Below are 24,329 nucleotides of genomic sequence, written 5' to 3' on the forward strand. Positions count from 1 at the left end.
TCTGGGGCCAGCCAGAGGTGGTATTTGCCGGTTCTCCGAACTACTCAAAATTTCTGCTACCGGTTCTCCAGAAACTGCTGGATTTCACCCCTGGATTGAGCCAGCTGTGTGCAGCGGCAGCCAAAAAAGCCAATGCAATCCTAAATTGCATGAACAGAGGGATACAATCAAGATCAAGGGAGGTACTAATGCCACTCTATAAAGCCTTAGTAAGACTACACCTAGAGTACTGCATCCAGTTTCGGTCACCACACTATAAAAAAAGATGTTGAGACTCTAGAAAGAGTGCAGAGAAGAGCAACCAGGATGATGAGGGGACTGGAGGCTAAAACATATGAAGAACGGTTACATGAACTGGGCATGGCTAGTCTAGTGAAGAGAAGGACCAGGGGAGACAGGATAGCAGTTTTCCAATATTTGAGGGTCTCCCACAGAGAGGAGGAGGTCAAGCTATTTCCCAAAGCACCTGAAGGCCAGACAAGGAATAATGGATGGAAACTGATCAAAGAGAGATTCAACCTAGAAATAAGGAGAAATTTTCTGACAGTGAGAACAATCAACTCATGGAACAGAAGTTGCCTTCGGAAGTTGTGGGAGCTTCATCACTTGAGACTTTCGAGAAAAGATTGGACTGCCATTTGTTAGAAATGGGGTAGGGTCTCCTGCTTGAGTGGGGGGTTGGACTAGATGACCTATAAGGTTCCTTCCAACTCTGTTAATCTGATTGCTCTTCAATTTACATCGGGACAATTTATAAAGCAGGAGAAAAAAAAACCACCAGGGAAGAGAGATTTTATGCCTACATTTTCATGGAGATCTTGTTTTTTTCCAGACTGTTTTCTAAGGAAATATTTGAACGTTCAACTCAAGAGATTCCCAGCCAACTCTCTTCACAGAACCACTCTTCTTATGAGAGACTTCAAATGCCATTTATGTCTTTATAAAAAAGCAATTCCAATATTTTGCTCCTTAAGCTAACATGAGTTGGAAGAGCACTTGCAATCCTGACTCCGAAGTAATATCCCGTCCATCAGGATGTCCTCCCGCCAATGACATGAATAGTCATAACATTTGAGTAATGACATCCTGATGCACATCATAGCTTGTGCCAGACAGGTCTGTATCAGCCACTTGGTATAATCTCTTTGGAAACAAAGTCAAATGTTTGTCTAATGATGAATGCATTGATAAACAGAGGAAGGAAAAGACAACAGTCGTCTGAAGCATTTGAGATGCCTCCAGAAATTGTGGGTGCTCCAACATTGGAGGTTTTTTTAAAGAAGAGATTGGACAACCATTTGTCTGCTTGAACAAGGGTCGGACTAGAAGACCTCCAAAGGTCCCTTCCAACTCTGTTATTCTGAGTTCGGTTGGGTTCAGATTCATGAGCCAAACACAAAACAACCTTCTCCCCATGTCCCCCATCCAACACGTTGGATGGAACATTTGCACATGGAAACCAAGCCCTAGGAATCCAGTTGTTTTGTCCTTGATATTGGATGATAAACTATGACTAATTATCATTGAACAATAGATGGAGAACCGAGGTAAATTGGAACCAGAAACTGTTTATGTACAACAAGAAGATTGGTGCAGTTTCTCAAACTGCCTTCCCCTGCGTTGGTTTTCTTCGACCACTCTCCTTACGTCCTACACGTTTTTCTTCGAAGAATCCATGTAGTTAAAATTTTACTCCTTCCAGATTCCTCTGGAGAAGGAAAAGAATGATCACAACTTAACTCTCTCCCAATAAGGGAGCAAGATGTCTCCAACTAGTATTATGGAAGAGAAGGTACTTCAACCTCCTTTGACCTACTCTAGCCTCGTTGACAAAGAATGACGCAAAGGAGGACAGGAGTTAGTCTCCTGCAGCAAAACCCAGCTAAGATGTTTGTGGTTGTGCCTTAAAGAATGAAAAGAACAAAGCAATTTTTTTAAAAAATTGGTGAGCCTTTAAGATGCCATCAAGCTTGTTTCTCTGTGTGTTTGGCTCACAGCGTTTTCTCTTGTCATCCTACCTAAGCATATGGTGCTCAAGGCGACCAGCAGTGAATCCGAAGACCAAACAAGCAAGTTGAAAGCTCAATTAAACAATCATCCACTTAAAACCTGAAACAATAATTATACAATAAAACCATCATCAAAACCACCTAAAAGGATAAACTGGCAAGGATTGCACCTCGATATCCTTTCTGAAGGTCTGGCCCGATGAAACAGTTGTTGATAAAAGCTTACAACTAATTCTGAATATAAGTGCGGTTACTTTGCTGGGGCATACTTCTCGTGGCCAAATAAGTGTTTCATATCTATATAATAAGTCTCCAAACGTCGTCTGATATTTTGAGGGAAACCTTTTTTTTTTTTAAATTTGATTTATATGCCGCCCTTCTCCGGAGACTCAGGGCGGCTTACAATGCGTTAAGCAATAGCCTTCATACTTTTGTATATTTATACAAAGTCAGCTTATTGCCCCCACAAACCGGGTCCTCAATTTACCTACCTTAGAAAGGATAGAAGGCTGAGTCAACATTGAGCCTGGCGAGATTTGAACCAGCAGTAATTGCAGGCAGCTGTGTTAATAACAGGGTGCTTAGACCACTGTACTATCAAGGCTCTTTGATTCAACCTTGATTCAAGTGAGAATATTCTGGCTATTTTATAGGATGTTATTTCTTTAGTATATCAAATTACATTCTGGAGCAAAATTTAAAAGCCCTTCGATTTAGTATTTTCAGTTGAAAGCTTGAGGAGCCCACTTAGAATTCCGTCAGTGGTATCTACCGTGTTTCCCCAAAAATAAGACCCTGTCTTATATTTTTTTTTGAACCCCGAAATAAGCGCTTGACCTTATTTTCGGGGAGGTCTTATTATTTTGGGGCGCATGAAGGAAACCAGAGGAAATGGTGGGGACCGTCTGTGCATGCGTTTAAATATTTTCGGGGAGGGCTTATTTTAGTGCATATGCTCAAAAGCCCGATTGGGCTTATTATCAGGGGATGTCTTATTTTCGGGGAAAGGGTATATGTATGTATATATAAATAGAATAGAATAGAATAGAATAATAGAGTTGGAAGGGACCTTGGAGGTCTTCTAGTCCAACCCCCTGCCCAGGCAGGAAACCCTACACCACTTCAGACAAATGGTTATCCAACATCTTCTTAAAACTTTCCAGTGTTGGAGCATTCACAACTTCTGCAGGCAAGTTGTTCCACTTATTAATTGTTCTGACTGTCAGGAAATTTCTCCTTAGTTCTAGGTTGCTTCTCTCCTTGCTTAGTTTCCATCCATTGCTTCTAGTCCTGCCTCAGGGGCTTTGGAGAATAGCTTGACTCCCTCTTCTTTGTGGCAACCCCTGAGATATTGGAAGACTGCCATCATGTCTCCCCTAGTCCTTCTTTTCATCAAACTAGACATACCCAGTTCCTGCAACCGTTCTTCATATGTTTTAGCCTCCAGTCCCCTAATCATCTTTCTTGTTCTTCTCTGCACTCTTTGTGTGTCTGTGTCTCTGTGTGTATAGATGTGTATGTGTGTCTGAATGTTTGCACACACTGTGTGTATAGACATGTGTGTGTGTGTATAGACATGTGTGTGTGTGTGTATAGACATGTGTGTGTGTGTGTGTGTATACACACAGACATATATACATATACACTAATTTTTAGGCTACTCTTTAGGAAGGCTTTCTTAAAAAATATCTATTTTCCCTCTCTACCCAACAGCGTTGGGTAAAAATAGCTAAAAGAATCAACACGCACAATCTACTTAAAATATCCAGAAACGTCAGAAATAAAAGACGCAAGATGATGGAGCAGGTTCTGCTAAGGAAATGGAGAACTTAAGTAAACACTGTTATTCAATCAAATCTTCAGCTCTTCTGAAGTGATTAATGAACCCCGCTTCATCCGAAAAGAAGCACGGAAGCATTGGATGGGATTAGAGGACTTCATGATCAGATACTTCAGCTCCCAAGGTCTTTCGCCTTGCCCCCCCTCCCCCCGGCCCAGATCATCATTTTGTTTTTTTCATCCCGTCATTAGTCTAGGATGATTTTCTTCAGTCGGTCTGAGTCAGCAGGACTCAGCAAGTTTATCCATCATTGCAAAACGATAAAAGATGAAATATGCAGCCCTCCTCCTTTTCAGCAAATTGCAAAGTCATCTTTCCTAGAGGGGATTGTTCGTTATATTCAGCTTTATTCTCAGTCCCGTATGAATGTATTTCATTTGTAATCGGCAGAAAGATTTTTTATTCACCTAAAATGACTGAAGCCTACCATTGCCCCAAATTGTCTTTCACTTGTTTTTTTTTTTTGGTAAATGATTTTTTTTTGGGTTATTATACAATTAATATTTAAGCTGGGTCAGCCACCTGGGAGAAGGCTCACATGCCCTTTAGATAAAATAATAATAATAATAATCCTATAATAGAGTGGAATGGAATGGAATGGAGTGGAGTGGAATGGAATGGAGTGAAAGAGAAGAGAAGAGAAGAGAAGAGAAGAGAAGAGAAGAGAAGAGAAGAGAAGAGAGATTGGAATAAATAAAGAATAAAATGGAATGGAACGAAATGGAATGGAACGGAACGGAACAGAACAGAACAGAATGGAACAGAACGGAACAGAATGGAACAGAATAATGAAATAAGAATAGAAGGGAAGGGAAGGGAAGGGAAGGGAAGGGGAGGGAAGGGGAGGGGAGAGGAGAGGGAGAGAGGAGAGGAGAGAAGAGAAAAGAAGAGAGGAGAGGAGAGGAGAAGAGAAGAGAAGAGAGATTGGAATAAATAGAGAATGGAATGGAACGGAACGGAACGGAACGGAACGGAACAGAACAGAACAGAACAGAACAGAACAGAACAGAACAGAGTAGAGTAGAGTAGAGTAGAGTAGAGTAGAGTAGAGTAGAGTAGAATAGAATAATGGATAGAATAGAATAGTGGATAGGATAAGATAAGATAGGATAAGATAGGATAGGATAGGATAGGATAGGATAGGATAGGATAGGATAGGATAGGATAGGATAGGATAGGATAGGATAGGATAGGATAGAATTCTATATTGGCCAAGTGTGATTGGACACACAAGGCCTTTGTCTTCAGTGTGCATAAAAAGTACATCCATCCTACTGCCAAGCATGCTTTCCAATGGCTTCCTTCCCCATTGTTGCAAGCTAACACACATTTGGAAACAAAGGATAAGTGTGCCTTTATCCAACCAACATTTGCAAAGTTATACTACTGTCAGAGAGAGAAAAAAGAAAAAAACTTATAGTTCAGATCAGAGGCTGACACCGAATAAAACAGCCCAACTGTGTAAGTATTATTTATTAGATTTCAAATCCCTCCAGTGACACATGTACTTGGGATGGATGATGCAAGGAAAAAAAAAATTGCTTGCTCAGATTCCAGGGCAGGCCTGCCTCCTGCCAGCTCCCTGAAAAAGCGTGCTGCGGACCCAGAAATCTGGCGCTCCAGAAAAGTAAAAAAACCTGACCCCCAAAACAGAGAAAAAGCATCATCCCATGCCATTAGTGCAATATACACCCTGAGGCCAGCAGAGGGCGAGAAGAGTTTTGATTGAGTCTAGAGTAGACCATTGGCAAAGAAAAGAGATAATTAAATTCTACCAGGGATTTGACTGTAGAATGTTCAGCATGCTAAAAAACAAAAAACAAAAAACAAAAAACCACCCTGTAAAACATGGAGAAAGGCACTTTTATGGCGGGGAGGATACATTGCAAGAGAAAAAGAGAAAGAAAGAGAAAGAGGAGAAAGAAAAAGAGAAAGAGGAAAAAGAAAGAGGAGAAAGAAAAAGAGGAGAAAAGAGAGAAAGAGGAGAAAGAAAAAGAGGAGAAAGAAAAAGAAAGAGGAGAAAGAAAAAGAAAGAGGAGAAAGAAAAAGAGAAAGGAGAAAGAAAGAGGAGAAAGAAAAAGAAAGGAGAAAGAAAGGAGAAAGAAAAAGAAAGGAGAAAGAAAGAAAGGAGAAAGAAAGAGAAAGAGGAGAAAGAAAGAAAGAGGAGAAAAAAGAAAGAAAGAGAAAGAGGAGAAAGAAAGAAAGAAAGAGGAGAAAAAAGAAAGAAAGAGAAAGAAAGAAAAAAGAAAGAAAGAGAAAGAGGAAATAAAAAGAGGAAAGAGGGAGCTCTATCACTGGAGGTTTCCAAAAAAAGATTGGACAGCCATTTGTTTGAAATGGAATAGGATTTCCTGCTTGAGTAGTGGGTTAGACTAGAAGACCTCCAAGGTCCCTTCCAACTCTGTTATCCTCTTACTCTGCCTACTGGTATAGAGTTGCTTGCAGCATTTTAACCTTCACGCACGGTCTCTGGATCAGGGCATGAATGCAAATTAAAACACCTCCGAGACAAGATTGTTACGATGAAAAGGAGCGTTCATCCCCTTTGCAACTGATTCTGCTGCCCAACTGCATGATCAGTCTGACATTTTCCTAACATTATGAGATCTTTTCTCGCCCAACCTTATGAGATCTTTCATTACCCATCAATGCAGCCGGGTATTTGAGAGGGGGAGGAGGAGGAGGAGGAGGAGGAGGAGGAGGAGGAGGAGGAGGAGGAGGAGGCCCTTTCCCTGGACTAAGGATAACAAGAAAAGTTATACCTCTTATCACTTGTTCTTTCTCAGCACGTTGCCAGCAGTGTTGTTGCATCACAAATAATTGGCCCTTCTCTGCGGCCACAACTCCTGAAGGACCAAAGAAGCCAGCTGGAGATACATGTGGTCTTTTCAAGGCCAGCTCCGTTAAACCAATACCCCCCAAAATATCCAGCAGGTAGAGAGAGAGAAAGAGAGAGAGAGAGAGAGAGAGAGAGAGAGAGTCCTAGAAAAGTACTTCTTTCTTTCCCTGTTGAACAAGAGAGGCCAATGGCCCGGAGTGTGGAAGGAACGCAAGACTTTTCCAAAGTGAAATCAATTTTTTGTCCCCTGCTGCCAAAAGAGAAGAAGAGTTTGGAAGCGCTCCAAGCAGAAATATGGGCGTGTTGAAACTCTGCTCTAAACAACATGGGAAAAATAAGGTAAGGTTGGCATGAGAAAGTCGAGTCAGATCAAGATGGGCACTTCAATGCCTTTGAAGTATTGAAGCGTTGCCCCCCTTTTCTTCAGGTCCAACGTGTCCATGGAGAACCTCAACACATCTGGAGAACTTCGCATGGGCTCCGCCTGGTTTCTGCATTTTCTCCCGAAGGTTTGCTCATCCCCTCTCACCGATCAGTTCCAAAGGCAACCAAACCATCCAAGCTGGGAATGCAGAGCCAAACTTTTAACAAAACCCCAGCTGCATATGCAGATCCATAAGAAAATCGGATGCAGATTAGCAAAACAAAGACCCAAATCGTGTTAGGCTTCTTGACATCCGAGACTGAAATGTGTTAGTCAGATGAACTGAGGTGTAAAAGGAGAAGAGGTGATTCAAACTTTCCTTCGGTGTCAGCCCTAGAAATATTTCGCAGGAGAAAAACACAGGGAACCAGGAAGTACGGTGATTGTAAGGTGGTCCTTGGCTTTTAACAAAATGTAGCTCTCAAAACAAATTTCCTCATCTTTGTGGCTGCTACAGGAGGAGGCAAACTAAATTCGTGGAATTTCTTCCTGGGATTCGACGTAATGTAGGACATTTCAGGATAAGCTTCAGGGGAATGGAAAGGAACACCCCAAGAACAAGGCCCACGAACAGAACTAGGAATCACAAATACAAAACGTTAGGCACACTGTGCACAGAGCATTAAAAGATTTGGCGGTGTAGAACCCAGTTGAGTTGAGATGATGGCACCGTCAGAGTCTAGTTTTGGAGAAGGAGGGTGGAACCTTACTCAATAGGGGAACAAAAAAAACAACAACAACCAAGAAATTCTCTGCCAGGTAGCAGAGCTGATTTAACACATCTGGAAGTAGCTGAAAGTCATGCACGATAGAGATTATTAATAATCCATAGGATTACTTATTCAAAAATCTGGGTAATGGAATTGTCCCCAGATTGAATGCAGATCTTCCTTCTCTGATGTACCTCAGGTGATGTATTTTTGCTCTCTCGATCTCTCTTGATCCCTTGCTCCTGTCCTGCAACCTCCTACCCCCAGCATTATCAGCTCTTAAACCTATTCCTTTCATTTTGGAGGAATGGCGTAAGTCCTTTTGTAAATGGATTTTCATGATGTTCATCTTACTTTACGGCCAAGTTTCCACCTTGCTAGCTACTGTCATGGAGAAAGAGAGAAGGAAGAGGAGGAGGAGAAGAAGAAGAGGAGGAGGAGATGATGATGAAGGAGGAGAAGGAGGAGGAGGAGGAGGAGGAGGAGGAGGAGGAGGAGAAGAAGAAGAAGAAGAAGAAGAAGAAGAAGAGGAGGAGGAGGAGGAGGAGGAGGAGGAGGAGGAGAGGAGGAGGAGGAGAAGAAGAAGAGGAGGAGGGGGAGGAGGAGGAGGAATAGATGATGATGATGAAGGAGGAGAAGGAGGAGGAGGAGGAGGAGGAGGAGGAGGAGGAGGAGGAGGAGAAGAAGAAGAAGAAGAAGAGGAGGAGGAGGAGGAGGAGGAGGAGGAGGAGAGGAGGAGGAGGAGAAGAAGAAGAGGAGGAGGGGGAGGAGGAGGAGGAATAGATGATGATGATGAAGGAGGAGAAGGAGGAGGAGGAGAAGACAGTTATATATCAATCATGCTAAGCCACTATGCTAAACACTATGCACGTGGTAAGAATACTGCCAATTGGGTGTGCCATAAATCACAATTAAAACAAGACTGGCTAGTTAGAAATTTTCCTAAATCGTGGTTTCAAAACTTGGGGTCAGTGGGACTTTCTCTGAAGCCCATCAACTGGAAGACTAAGGGGGCTTCCCAGTGCATTTCATTGGCCTCTGTGAGAATAGACTACTGGACTAGATAGGCCAGGATTTTGGCCCAGGTTACGTTCCTACATTCAAAAGACCCTCACGTTGCTTAGCCAGAGTTTGAGACTTATTTTAGATAGCAAACCTGACCCAATTAAAAATGGTGGCGTGTAGAAGAATTTGGTTTCAAATTCATGTTGACTTCTCATGTAACAAACTCATTAAAATGTAATTTGTGCTGTGGCTTATGAACCAGATAATCTTTTATAGTAATTAGTATATTATTATGAACCTAATTTACATCTCTTTAAATGTCTTGTTTTAGGAGGAAAAAAAAAATGTTTCCTATGCTTGATGTCGGAGGCTGGAGGAGAGTACTTCCTTTCCTAAGTGCTCACAAACCAGAATGGTTTGGTTTAAACAGCAGGATCAACCCAAACCGAAGGAAAGCAAGTGATGTAATTTCCACCAACAGATTTCTCCTCCAGTTGGACTGGAAAACTGTCACCTGGCGGACGATTGTCACATGCGATAGCAATTTCCATCAATTCATTCTATTCATCCATGTTAGGCTTCTATCTCTCCTCTAGGTCAGTGATGGCGAATCTTTTCGGCACCGAGTGCCCAAACTGGAATGCATATGCATATGTATGCGTGTGTATGTGCCGGAGCACTGGAAACCCAAAGATCAGCTGGCTGACGCACACATACCTGGGGTTTTTTGGCCGTTTTTTTGGCTGTTTTTCAGGCCTTTTTCAGAATGTTTTTCTGGCCGTTTTCCTGCTGTTTTTTGGGAAATGAAAAACAGCCTTGAAAATGGACCAAAAATGGCTCGGAAACACTGGAAAACAGCCCAAAAATGGCCCAAAAAAGGCCCTGAAAACACTCCAAAAAACAGCTGGGAAAACGGCCTGAGAAAGGCCTGAAAACAGCCCCCCAAATGGTCTGTTTTTTGGCCATTTTTTTTGGCTGTTTTTCAGGCCTTTTTCAGGTAATTTTTCGGGCTGTTTTCCCACTGTTTTTTGGGAAATGAAAAACAGCCCAGAAACAGCCCAGAAAACGGACCGAAAATGGCTTGGAAACACTGGAAAACAGCCCAAAAATGGCCCCAAAAAGGCCCTGAAAACAGTCTGAAAAACAGCCGGGAAAACGGCCTGAGTAAGGCCTGAGAAAGGCCAGAAAACAGCCCCCCAAATGGTCTGTTTTTTGGCCGTTTTTTGTGCTGTTTTTCAGGCCTTTTCCAGGCCATTTTTGGGCTGTTTTCCCACTGTTTTTTGGGAAATGAAAAACAGAAAACAGCCTGAAAAAGGCTATGAAACACTGGAAAACAGCCCAAAAATGGCCCAAAAAAAGGCCCTGAAAACAGTCTGGAAAACGACCTGAGAAAAGCCTGAGAAAGGCCAGAAAACAGCCCCCAAAATGGTCTGTTTTTTGGGCTGTTTTTTTGACTGTTTTTCAGGCCTTTTTCAGGCCATTTTTCAGGCTGTTTTCCCGCTGTTTTTTGGGAAATGAAAAACAGCCCAAAAACAGCCCAGAAAACAGACCGAAAATGGCTCAGAAACACTGGAAAACAGCCCAAAAATGGCCCGAAAAAGGCCCTGAAAACAGTCTGAAAAACAGCTGGGAAAATGGCCCGAGAAAGGCCTGAGAAAGGCCAGAAAACAGCCCCAAAAATGGTCTGTTTTTTGGCCGTTTTTTGGGCTGTTTTTCAGGCCTTTTCAGGCCATTTTTCAGGCTGTTTTCCCACTTTTTTGGGAAATGAAAAACAGCCCCAAAGCAGCCCAAAAAACAGCCTGGAAAATGGCCTGAGAAAGGACTGAGAAAGGCCAGAAAACAGCCAGAAAAAATGGTCTGTTTTCGGGCATTTTTCAGGCTGTTTTTCGGTGCTCCAGTGCCCGTGGAGACGAGCTGGCTGGCATGGATGTGCGTGCCAAAAACCCACTGGCGACTGTACGCGTGCCCACAGAGAGGGCTCTGCCTGCCACCTGTGCCATCACAGCTGTAGGTTATTCACCCTAAGAAACGATCTATTTCTTTTCATGATCTACATTTTTCTTAAATCTGGGGGGAAAAAATATTCCTCCTCTTGTCTGTGACCTCTTCTATTCCAGTGGAAGCCAATGAAGTTGCAATGACAGAGTTGATATCATCTTTGGGGAAAGCAATAGAGAGCTCTATGACTCCAGAAGAATAAATGCAGACATCTTAACAACGTACAAGCTCAATGAGTTAAGACTTATGGGAATATGTATAACTGTGTAATTGGATACATCACTATGAAACAGACGCTTCAAATGATTGAATATATATAACTGTTGTATTGTATAATGTACTTTTTGTTGTTGTTGTGCTTTGTTATATATGTTTTGTGTGTGTTTTATTTATTTGTTAATGAAGTTTATAAATTAAAAAAAAAAAAAAGCTCCCCCCACCACACACACGTTAAAACACAGACGGTGGCAGAGAGGTGTTAGTTGGGAATGATGGACGTTGAGGTCCCACGTACCTATGGAGGCTACCAAATCGGGAAGAGGCACGGAATTCCTTGGGTCACTCTATAAAATGTGTCCAAACGGATGGAAGAAAACAACAACCATCAACAGCGCCTCGAACAACAGATGGAGGGAGATGGAAGACGATCAAAGCCGACTTGCATAACTCGTTTGAGGAAGGTGTTTCATAAACATTTCACAAGAATTACGAAGGGAGAACATCTCCCAACCTGCCTGTAATTATCGCTCCAGCTCGTCCTTAGCAAAAAGGTGAAATCGACAGAATACAGCTAATCATAATCGGAGGAGAAGAGTCCTCTTTGTAACCGATCCATAAACTTTTGGCAGTCAGAAAGAACTCAGGAAGACATGGGATCAACCCAGCTGTGTGAAGTTCGGCTTCACCCTGAACCAATTACGGGAACAGGAGCGATGCCTGGCCAGGCCCGAATGGGAAGGGTTGAGGAGAACTACACTGATACAGGTGTAGATAGCCAGAAGTAGGCAGATGCCTCCAGACTTGTCAAACCAACTTGAGAACTCTTATTTACTCTGCCTTCTCGTCAACATGAAGCCAACTAACTCATCTTGCTTAACAATTTTTGGAAAAAGGAAGACCTGTTGAAATTCTGATTCAAATGCTTTGGAGAAAGTTACAAGTTCTCAACGGGAAGCTCCTTAAGTTGGTTAGTGGTGGACCTGCCTGATATGGTCTACACATGGTCTCACATCCCTAAGAAGATTCTCCCTTTCCTTTCTTTCCTTCTTCCTTCCTTTCCGACATTCACATTCATCTCCTTATTCATGATTTGAGGAGTCTCCAAAGCTTTGTCTACCTTGTCTTCATTTCTTCTTCTTTTTTTTGCATAAAACTTTCTCACTGGCCAACCTACTATCCCCCAAATCTTTCTTGATTTGTCTATGTTCCTCCAAAGCTTTCCCTCATATTAATTAATCAGAATAGAGTTGGAAGGGACCTTGGAGGTCTTCTAGTCCAAGCCCCTGCTCAAGCAGGAGATCCGTTACCATTTCAGACAGATGGCTGTCCAGTCTCTTCTTAAAAGCCTCCAGTGATGCAGCACCCCCAACTTCTGGAGGCAATTTCTGTTCCACTGGTTAATTGTTCTCACTGTTTGGAAGTTTCTCCTCAATTCCAGGTTGCTTCTCTCTTTGATTAGTTTCCATCCATTATTCCTTGTCTGGCCTTCAGGTGCTTTGGAGAATAGAGATCATTAAGGCCTTCCGGATGGTTCTCAGAAAATCAGGGCTCATCATATAGACACCATAACTTCAAACAGTCCTAGCTTATAAATACGAACAGCTACGCTATTGCCACTTGTTACGTGTGTCAACTTGCACAATGATCAAGGTTTAGCAAATGCCAAAAATAGATGATGGAAGAAGACCAGGTCAGGAGTAGAGAAATCCAACCATGCTATCTCGTAATCCGCAATCTGGTAGAAATAAGATGAAATTGCAACACAGGGGAATATTTCTGCCAATATTTCTGCCTCTTCATGCATTGTTTCTATTTGGAACAACTTGAAAAATGGGTTTAGGATGTTCCATTGAGCTAAGTTGTCAAGATATTGTCCTTGCCAGTGATGGGATTCAAATAATTTAACAACTGGTTCTCCCCTAATGACCAGCTGGGTAGGCGTGGCTCGGTGGTCATGTGACCATGTGGACGTGGCCAACTCAACATTACTCACGTCGATGGGCGCTTCACCTTAGCTGTTACAATGTAACAAGGGTTAAGCAGAGAGGCAGTTTCTGTAAGCAGGGCAATAAAGATTAGGTTAGAAATAACAGCAGAATGTTTCCTTCCTGCCTTCCTTACAGGATTAGCCCTGTAAAGTGGGAGAAAAACAAAATAAGATTTCTTCCAACAACCGGTTCTCCGAACTGCTTAGAAAGTTAACAACCGGTTCTCCCGAATAGGTGCGAACTGGCTGAAGCCCACCACTGGTCCTCGCTCTGATTTGACTTTGTGATTCTATACCACCAGAAAAGATTGCATACGACAGCGTTGTACAAGTAAAATTATCCCTAATTTGTCAAATGACATAGCAGAAGAGAATAGTGAATTGTGGGGTCCGTGGTGCTTTCTGAGCTTGGTTTTTTTTCTTTCAGGTGTTTCATTACCCAACTAGGTAACATCATCAGTGCTAGAAGGGAGTAGGACAGAGAGCCAACTCTATTCAAGCCAGGTTCTATTTACCTTTACTACTTGTTCACAATGGGGCCGTGCGCACATGTGCAGAAGTGTTGGGATGACGTCGAGGTCGGTGGGTGGAGCCTCCCACCGGTTTTACTACCGGTTCTATAGAACCGGTGCGAACTGGGGGCAATCCACCACTGATTCAAGCCCTGAAGAAGTTACCTAGTTCAGTAATAAAACATCTGCAAGAAAACAACCAAGCTCAGAGAGCACCAAGGAACCTAGAGTTCAAATCCGAGTTACAAATAATCTTTTCTGCTGGTACAATGAAAACATGACACAATTAAGGGGAATGAGTAACGATTTAGCTTCCTAACCAGCCTCCAAGGAGAAAGTATTTTGCATAAGTTATTTTTTTTTTATTTTGCTGTTAAATATTCAGTCAAGGAAATGTAGCAGAAGCCCAATGAAAATATTATGTCAACGTAACCAATATTCTCTTAGGACAATCTTCATCACAGGAGCCTTCCAGATGTAGGATGGGATTTTTATCCTGCACCATCTGAGAATGACGGATACCATAATACAGCCCAACTAGAGTCTCCAATGTTTTGTGGCAAATGTGATTTGTTTGCTTTATTTATGTCCAGCAACTCTCCATGTAGACTTATGGTGGGTCCTTCAACAGTGACATATTTTCCACTTTGTTTCTTCTAAAGTCTGGAGGTTCTAAGTGGACTTATGGACAAGGACAGGATGTGGCCCAAGACGAGAACTGAGAAGGAATGTATGGGGCAATTGAGAAGAAGGACTGAGAAGAAAAGAAGGACTAGGAGTGACATGATAGCGGTGTTCCAATATCTCAGGGGCTGCCACAAAGAAGAAGAGGGGGTCAATCTATTCTCCAAAGCCCCTGAAGGCAGGACAAGAAGCAACGGATGGAAACTAATCAAGGAGAGAAGCAACCTAGAACTAAAGAGAAAGTTCCTGACAGTCAGAACAATTAATCTGTGGAAGTTGTGATGCTTCATCATTGGAGGTTTTTAAGAAGAGATTGGACAACCATTTGTCTGAAATGATATAGAGTCTTCTGCTCAAGCAGGGGTTTGGACTAGAAGACCTCCAAGATCCCTTCCAACTCTGTTCTTCAGTTAAGTCTCTCAGTTTTAGCTTTGGGTGGCCCCAGTAGAAAGGTCTCCCCACTCTCACGCTCTTGATTAGCACATTCCCATGCACTTGGCTCTTTCCCTTGGGACATGGCAGCTGGCCTTTATCAGGAGATCTTTCCAAGCACAAGAACTGGAAGAGAGAGGTTGCTCTTTTCAACCCAACCCAACCCAACATCTTTGTTGTGTAGGCAATGAAATACACCATGGTTTGCGAAGACGATAGATGTGGGTTGTAGTTCGGTTTGGAGATGGAGCATCACGAGTTGTTAAAAGCAGTGTTGGGTGTGTGGTTTTTCTCACAGGGGACAGTGGGCAGCTGAATGACCCAATCCTTCAACAACGTTGTTTGCTTGCAGAGACTGAACTCGCTTCTGCTGCGATATCACCCTCTGGATTAAGTTTTGGACCTTGTAACCATCGCCTTAGGGATGCAACGGCTCAGTGGCTAAGACGCTGAGCTTGTCGATTGAAAGGTCGGCAATTCAGCGGTTCGAATCCCTAGTGCCGCGTGATGGGGTGAGCTCCCGTTACTTGTCCCAGCTTCTGCCAACCTAGCAGTTTGAAAGCACGTAAAAAAACGCAAGTAGAAAAATAGGGACCACCTTTGGTGGGAAGGGAACAGCATTCTGTGCGCCTTTGGCGTTGAGTCATGCCAGCCACATGACCACGGAGACGTCTTTGGACAGTGCTGGCTCTTCGGCTTTGAAACAGAGATGAGCACCGCCCCCTAGAATCGGAAACGACTAGCGAGGGGAACCTTTACCTTTACCTAACCATCGCCTTGTTCCGTTGAGAATCAGCAAGGCGTTCAACACCATCAAAGCGGAAACCAGCCAGAGCATAGAAAAGTTCAAAGAATCGGTGCAAGATTCGAGAGATGAGGAGAGACTTGGCCCAAGACTCAGATATCATCAAAATGTTTTTTAAAAAAACGAAACCCAGTAGCTTCAAAGGGAGCTTGACTCCTTTCCTTCGGAAGAGAGGTTTCAAAACAAATGCATTAACATTTTTGATGCCGCTGTAACAATTTTTTTCAACATCTCTTGGCATTTCTACCCTGGTATCACTTGCTGCGCATTTAGTTTCAAAGGAAAAGGAGGAGTCAGCTCGGAGATCCCGTCAGCAAATTCTTCAGCTTTGCTTACTAGATCTCTTTTTCCAAGAGAAACCCAAGTTGAAGATCCTTTGCTTCAACATCTGTTGCCTGTCCAACATCTGCCGCACGACCTATATAATTAAGACCTTCAGGTCACACTGACTTTGGATAACCTCTCCAATTCGGATTTTATTTTGCTTTTAAAGAGGAAGCCATCCCATTCGCTAAAGCAATATAGGGCACCAGTCAGGCAAGTTTTTACAGGCCCATCCCAGCTATCTTTGATCTCAGCCACTCTTTGGCATTCTTCATGGCAGGCTACATGTTACAGGAGAAATTGCCAATGGAAATGGAAGCAACCCTTCTTCAGGTTACCCCCTTAGGTAGGGACTCAAAACAGATCTATTCTCTCAGACCTTTCTGTCTTGGTGTGCCTACTTCATATCTCTAATATTCTTTTCAAAGAAGATCTTTACAACACCTTTGCAAACACCAGTTCTCAACCGGTGGATTGTGATGTCATCACAGAGGGTCAGCGAAGGCTTAAAGAAATGTTATGATGGTCCATGGCAACCAAAGGTATATAAAAGTGAGGTACTAACTCCACTCTATAAAGCCTTAGCAAGACCACACTTGAAATCCTGCATCCAGTTTTGGTCACCACACTATAAAAAAGAGGTTGAGATTCTAGAAAAAATGCTGAGAGGAGCAACCAGGATGATTAGGGGACTGGAGACTAAAACATGCGATGGATGGTTGCAGGAACTGGGCATGGCTAGTCTAGCGAAGAGGAGGACCAGGGGAGACAGGATAGCAGTCTTCCAATATTTGAGGGGCTGCCACACAGAGGAAGGGGGTCAAGCTATTTTCCAAAGCACCCGAAGGCCAGACAAGGAATCATGGATGGAAACTGAACAAGGAGAGATTCAACCTGGAAATAAGGAGGAATTTCCTGACAGTGAGAACAATCAACCGATGGAACAGAAGTTGCCTTCAGAAGGCTTTCAAGAAGAGATTGCACTGCCATTTGTCAGAAATGGGATAGGGTCTCCTGCTTGGGCGGGCGGTTGGACTAGATGACCTACAAGGTCCCTTCCAACTCTGTTAATCTGTTATCTGTTAAAAGGGGTCCAAGGGGAAGAATAGGTTGAGAACCACTGTTGTTTTATGGTACTTTGTTGAATTCTCCAGACCTACCATCCATGACACCTGTATTTTCTGAATGCATAAGAACAGCTGGCTGGTAAACATTTAAAAATATTGCATGTTCCCACCTGGTTATCCTCCCCTCTGACCTCTTTCCAGGTGTTGCTCCTGAGATCTTTCTTTATAGCCCACTAATTTCAGGTTTCTCCTCTTTCCCATCAAAGCTTGGCACAGCCACACCTCTTCCCACCTGAGCACTTATCTTTCACCTCCTCTCCCTGATCTGACTTTTCTCCTTATCACTTTTTTTTCCCCTGAAGGTCCTCACTGTTGTTGTTCCTGATGCTGGGACAGCCCTCTTTTTCTCCTTATCACATTCTTGTTGGCTTCTGCCGTGGTAAGACTCCAATGGACCATGTCCTCAGTTGGTTATTGGATTCTTCACCCAAGGAAGAGGATCAAAACCACTCCGAGAAAGCTAAGGCAGTTACTAAGGGGAAAAAAAGTCACCTAGCAGAACTTCAATTCGGTGCCCTCCAAGTCCCAGCAATCGGATAGGATCTTCACCCCAAGGAGAATCATCTGGAGGCACCTCTGCCAAGTCAACAGGTTCCATAGACTGTCCCTTTTTCCAAACATTGAAGCTGATTTGGAGGTTCTGTCATGCGGTGGTGCAGCCAACATGTTTATCCAATGTGTTGGACCGTATTGCCATGTCTTACGGCTTAGCGTACAATGTGAGTTCCTTATACCATGTGAGATCCATCCCTACTCTCTTGGCTTTCCAAAAGGTCTTGAAAAATCTGGTTTTGCCAACTGGCTTGGAACCCCAAAGGAGACATCCCATTCTGGACATGGCTAGTAGATTACGAGAAGGTCCCACCTCTACCCATCTACACTTGGCTCCTTTTTGTCCATTGTAATCTCTTCACTTTCCGTACCCAAGGTTGAATGTTTTTCACCTTCCGTTTTATACTGCTGCTAGCTGATAACCTGGCATTGCCCAGGTATTTATTTAATAGGAATTAAATTAGTTAAAAATGTTTTCCCTGTGCCCCCAGAAGTGTCAAGTAAACTGATACCACCTTGTTGTTCTGCTAGCTGATCCATGATCATTTGGTATGCTTTTTTTCTGATCTTGATTTAGAAGTGGCTTCTTGTCCGCGATAGATGCATTAAACTGTTCGACATTGTAGTTCTTTTCTCGTATGTAATCAGCTTGAAGTACGTTGTGCGTTGGTCTCGTAATGGTGCCATACATTTGTCCTCAAGAATAATCAAAGCCTTGTTGAAAATGTCCAGACCAAACGTAATTTCTAATGTTGGATTTTCCCCCTTACCAGAGGGAGCCCCCTTGTGGAGTACTGTGAAGCCGTTACCATGGCAACTCCACTGTGCTGCACAGTAGAAGCCATTTTAAGGCAGTACAGTAGAAGCCATTTTAAGGCACAACAGGCTGTATGTTAACAGAACATGCACCCCAAGGTGTTTTAGGGGTGTCTTACCCCCACAGTATTTTTTTCCAGAAAGTAAGTCATCTGTGTACCAAGTTTGGTTGAAATTGCTCGAGGCATTCCCGAGTTATGCTGGAACATAAACACACACAACCATTTATATATATATATATATAGACATATGTATTGTAAGCCACCTAGAGTCATCTCTTGATAGTGAGATGAGCAGCATATAAATTTAATCAATAAAGAAAAAAAAATGTTGGTTATTGATTGGTCACCACTGGTCTACATATGCCAAGCTGTTTCTAAAGAACAGTGGAGAAGGAGCTGGTTCTGGCATTACAAAGGGTGTAAACCAAACTTTTGAGAGGTTCCTACTAGGAACTGCCACCTAGTTGTCCTTCAGCTAACAAACCCTTTGCTGGATTCTTCTTTAGGTTGGAATCCCATTCATTTCCATGTAATTTCAGAGTGCCGTTTTTCCGATGAAAGTTTTCTGCCATGAGTCACAAAGTTCTAAGTATGAGATGAGATTGCGGTATGTGAGTAGGTGGGGGCGGGGGTTACCGCTTTGCTCTAGGCCCCGTCGAAAGAGTCTTCGAAGTTGTCCACCAACTTTCTCACACTACCAGGATCTGATGACTTCGCCCTTTCTTGTAATTGCAGGCAGACAATTCCCTTAACTGGGATCGATATTCTAACCGATTGCGTAATTCTTACATATGCTCTTCTGCATACAATCGGCATAGCAAAAGTCTCGTTTTGCTAGCCGGACTGGGGCACTAATCACTCCCAAATCTTTTCCGGTCAACCTTCCGTGATGCCAGCTGCTGTTTTTGTGGACAGCTGTTCTCACCCTTACAAGCCTATCGTTGCAGTCAGAAGGTTTAGGAACTCATAGATTTAAACATTAAATCATCATACCATTTTATGTTCTGGTTTTATTCCTGTGAAGTGACAGAAGGTGAGCAGTTTTCCCCCGAACGCCATCACTCTGCTAAACAAATAATTCCCTCAACACTGTCAATGATTTAGTAAGTCTGCACTACTATTAATCTTCTCATCTTCTCATTGTTCCCATCACCCATCTCCTCCCCCTTATGACTGTATGACTGTAACGTTGTTGCTGGTATACTTACGATTTATATTGATATTGATTGTTTCCTGATTGCTTATTTGTTCCCTATGACTATCATTAAGTGTTGTACCTTATGATTCTTGATGAACGTATCTTTTCTTTTATGTACACTGAGAGTTTATGCACCAAGACAAATTCCTTGTGTGTCCAATCACACTTGGCCAACAAAGAAATTCTATTCTATTCTATTCTATTCTATTCTATTCTATTCTATTCTATTCTATTCTATTCTATTCTATTCTATTCTATTCTATTCTATTCTACTCTACTCTACTCTACTCTACTCTACTCTACTCTACTCTACTCTACTCTATTCATGTCAAAACTGAACTCAACTCTTGCTAACCAACATAGATACATTCATGGAGTCTCCTTGGCAAAGCTACGGCAGGAATTCGTCCTTATCTTCCCTTGAGATTTTTTAAAAAATTTATTTTTACTTCTCAGTCTAGCCTCTAGCAACTCCGTCTCCTGATGGCTTCTCACATAAGGACCACCCAGATTTCAACTTGCTTAGTTTTTAAAGATCAGCCAAGATCTGCTTAGGGGGAAAAAAAAAGGGTGTTACTCATGAACCGATTTCGTCTTTCCTAGCAGTTTTTGCAAAATGAAAAATGACGAAAACGTAAGGATTGTAGAAACTTAGCACCCATTCCTCTCCTAGAAGAATGAAAAATTTTGAGAAATATTTTAAAAGGCAGAATATTATATTTCCCTGCATGAGAAATGGAGAAACATGCTCTTGGAAAGCAGCCCCCATCTTCCTTAATAGCCCACAACAGATGTCAGCACTTAAGAGATAAAGAGACAGATAGCTCTATTCATAAGCCAATACCCTCACCCAAGATCCAACAAAGATAGGATTAGCCCTCAGCCACAATAGGAATTGCCCAACAAGCCCCTTCACTGCATCATCCTCAGAAACTTCAACCAAACGTAGTTCAGACAAACTCCTAGGATTTGTACTTTGCCTATAGAGCCAGTTATGACCCCTACATGACCTCTACAGCTTCTACCCATGGACTGTCAGACTCCTAAACACAATCACAATAACTCCACGTACATACGGAAACATATGACTTCTTTCCTCCCCCCCCAATTACTTGTATAGGGATTATTCTCTATGCTATTCATGTTGTCTTGTATTTTCTGTTATGGATTGCACCAGTAGAGGTAAACCGATTTCGTTGTATACATGATGTACAATGACAATAAAGGCTGCTGCTATTATTATTATTATTATTATTATTATTATTATTATTATTATTATTATTATTATTATTATTATTATTTACTTTATTCATTAAACATGAAACTCAGTCAACTGAACATTTAAGAATACATCACAAATACCATTGACTGGTGCTAATGGTTGATACGGGTTGCTGCCAGCGTCCTAAGTATCAACCAAGTATCTTCTTAGAATATATGATGTTCCGAGTAGCGCAGTTTTTTGCAGTTCTGCTGGTGTTATTGCAGGAAGCTGCAATTTGCTGGTTTATGTTATAAAATTCTTGGACATGGTACCAAGTGCCCCAATGACAATGGGTATCACTCTTATATGTTTCATCCATAGCCGTGTAGTTTCGATGGCCAGGTTGCAATATTTCATGATTTTTTTCCAGTTCATTTTCTTCGACTCTGGCATCTCTTGGTACCGCGATGTCAATAAATTGTACGTTTTGGTTTTTGACAACTGTGATATCTGGCGCGTTGTGTTCCAAATGACGATCCGTCTGTATTCGAAAGTCCCACAAGATCTTCACCTTCTCATTTTCTATAACTTTTTCCACTTTATGTTCCCATGACTTTTTGGATACATCATCATCATCATCATCATCATCATCATCATCATCATCATCAGTTAATCTTTAGTGAGATTCACAGCCTTTGAGGCTGGTTAATAGCTCAGCAGCTCGAGTCCTAACCAAGGACCTAGGAACTGTTAAGGTATCATCGGAGGATGTAAGCTGTTCCGAGTAAGGTGGTTTTTTGTAGAGTCAAAATGTTCAAGTCCGGCAAATTTAGAATTTCTAAATAGCGGGGTAGCTCTTTGGGTATTGCTCCAAGGGCCCCAATTATTATTATTATTATTGGTTAATCTTTAGTGAGATTCACAGCCTTTGAGGCTGGTTAATAGCTCAGCAGCTCGAGTCCTAACCAAGGACCTAGGAACTGTTAAGGTATCGTCGGAGGATGTAAGCTGTTCCGAGTAAGGTGGTTTTTTGTAGAGTCAAAATGTTCAAGTCCGGCAAATTTAGAATTTCTAAATAGCGGGGTAGCCCTTTGGGTATTGCTCCAAGGGCTCCAATTACAATCAGGACAACCCACGATTTCTTTTTCCACAGTCGCTCAACTTCAATTTGCAAATCCCGGTACTTTTGATTTTTTCTTGCTGCTTATCTTCAATCCGTGCATCACCAGGTATTGCAATGTCAATGAACCATACTTTTTTCTTTTCAACTATTGTTATGTCAGGTGTGTTGTGGACCAAGTGCCTGTCAGTCTGAATCCTAAAGTCTCACAAGATTTTGAGTTTCTCATTCTCTAAAACTTTCTCAACCTGATGTTCCCAGTGGTTTTTGCTGTACTCAAATCCAAACTTCAAATCCAAAAAATATTATTATTATTATTATTATTATTATTATTATTATTATTATTATTATTATTATTATTATTATTATTATTACATGGCCCCATGGAAGTCTGACAACAGCTAATAGAATACATGTCCTTGCCACAGGAACAGGAAGCTCAACTGCAAAGCCCAAGAGAAGGTATAAAAAAACCATTCAACCATTTTTTCCAATCATCCTCCAGCCTCCATTTTGTCTCCAGTGCCTTTTTCCCGGCTTGGAACTGAAACCAGATAGATATTTCTTCCAACTGGATCGAGTAACTAAAGATAAAATAATCAGATCTCCACAAAATATGAAAGGCAGCGAGAAAGAAACTTCTACCTACTCAAATCTATCTTCTCTCCCAATGATACGGGAAATTTTAACTTCATATTTGTACACGTTTGTGTGTTACAACCCATCTGTGAATCCTACCTTGTTGGGGTGTCATATGACAAACGACCAGACAGCTTTTGCTCTCAGCCTTATCAAGAACATCTATTGCAATATTTTTCCCGCCTCCCCCTGCTAACAACATCTGCCAAATAAGTCATCGCCAGCGCAGGTGTGTTTCGGAACAACAATCCCTTCTATCAGAGGTGTGCGTGAATCAACAAATTGATACACGTTGAGATGGGAATACCAAAGGAAACTCAAGAAAAGTTTCATTGATGATCCATCTCAGCCAGACGACTGTCTAACAAATTGGCTCCCATTTTTTTTTTGGGGGGGGGGAAGAGATAGAATCCAGATTGGGATTGGTTAGAGTTTATTTTCCAAATTTAGCAGGGGGTCAAAAATCTAAGTTTAGGGGCAGGAAGTACAGGATAATGAAAGTCATAAAATGCCGAAAAGTAATAGAAAGGAGATCAAGTATCCAACCTTCTAAATTATAGGAATTCAAGGAACTTTGTTTGCAACCTGAATTTTAGGAGAGTCGGTTGGAAATAAGGCTTACATTTTCAAAACAATGTGTAGGGGATTATGCAAATCCCGTCGCTACCAGTTTGCTCGTGGGCGCATGGGCGCTCACACACAACACTTCTGCGCATGCCGCGGCGGCTACCGGTTCACTCAATCTGGGGTGAACCGGTAGCAACCCACCACTGGACCAGATGCTCCTTATATCCCTGAAAATAATGGAACATGTAAGAGAATTGTGGGGTCCTTAATACTCTCTGAGCTTCGTTATTTTCTTGCAGACATTTCATTACCCAACTAGGTAAGATCAGTGCTGGAAGGGAGTGGGGTTTGCTCTCTGATTAAATTCAATGAACAGATCCAGCTCTTGAGCTTCAGAAGGAAGCGGTATGATCCTTCATGGACTATTTTTTTTTCTTGAACGAGAAAAATAGCAGATCAGGAAGAAGAATGTAAAGTGGAGTGTTTTTTTTTTTGATTTTGGTTTTAACTTGAAGGCATTTTTTGTACGTGCCATATTTCGATTTAAACCTTATAAACATAACACCCATCTATATGAAATATCTTGGCTGATTGTGCAAAACTAGCTCAGTCTCTTATAAACTTACAACTCCATTCTCACGCTACAACTGGAAACTGGAACTGGAAAATTGGAGACATAAGAATAGAATAGAGTAGAGTAGAGTAGAGTAGAGTAGAGTAGAGTAGAATAGAATAGAATAGAATAGAATAGAATAGAATAGAATAGAATAGAATAGAATAGAATAGTTGGAAGGGACCTTGGAGGTCTTCTAGTCCAACCCCCTGCTTAGGCAGGAAACCCTACACCACTTCAGACAAACGGTTATCCAATCTCTTCTTAAAAACTTCCAGTGTTGGAACATTCACAACTTCTGGAGGCAAGTTGTTCCACTGATTAATTGTTCTAAAACAATTAATTGTAACTGTACATAAAACCAGGACAAGGTCAAATTTTGCCCCAAGACATTAGAAGTATTCAACTGCTTGTCCCAAATCCGGTTTTCCATCAAAACATTTGTGTATTCTTTTACCTCCTTTAATATAAACCATTTTCAACTCAAGTCAATCAAAAGCATTTTCGTAAGCTTTACCTGTCGGCTGAAGTCTAAGCCATTCCGTTCATTTCCTATAAACCAAAGAGAAAAATCAGGATTAGTATTTTAGTAAAAAAAAAAAAAAAGCAAATGATTACGTTCTCAATCAAAATGCTGCTAATTTCTCTCCCCTCGTGATCTGGGTATTTCAAAGGATGTTGATAGTTCAATTTCTTCATTGAT

At 41.9% G+C, this 24,329-nt stretch overlaps 1 protein-coding gene across 1 annotated transcript in view; it reads right to left on the reverse strand.

The window, feature by feature from the left end:
• POU2F3 (POU class 2 homeobox 3) overlaps positions 1-24,329 on the reverse strand; it is an 84,492-nt gene that overhangs the window by 22,954 nt on the left and 37,209 nt on the right. The window contains exon 3 of the mRNA XM_087875702.1: positions 24,144-24,178. Coding sequence (XP_087731828.1) covers positions 24,144-24,178 — 35 coding nt within the window. The remainder of the gene's footprint in view (positions 1-24,143; positions 24,179-24,329) is intronic.

This window comes from Pantherophis guttatus, chromosome 9, assembly GCF_059756535.1.
Source record: "Pantherophis guttatus breed Tessera chromosome 9, ASM5975653v1, whole genome shotgun sequence".
Lineage (NCBI taxonomy): Eukaryota > Metazoa > Chordata > Lepidosauria > Squamata > Colubridae > Pantherophis > Pantherophis guttatus.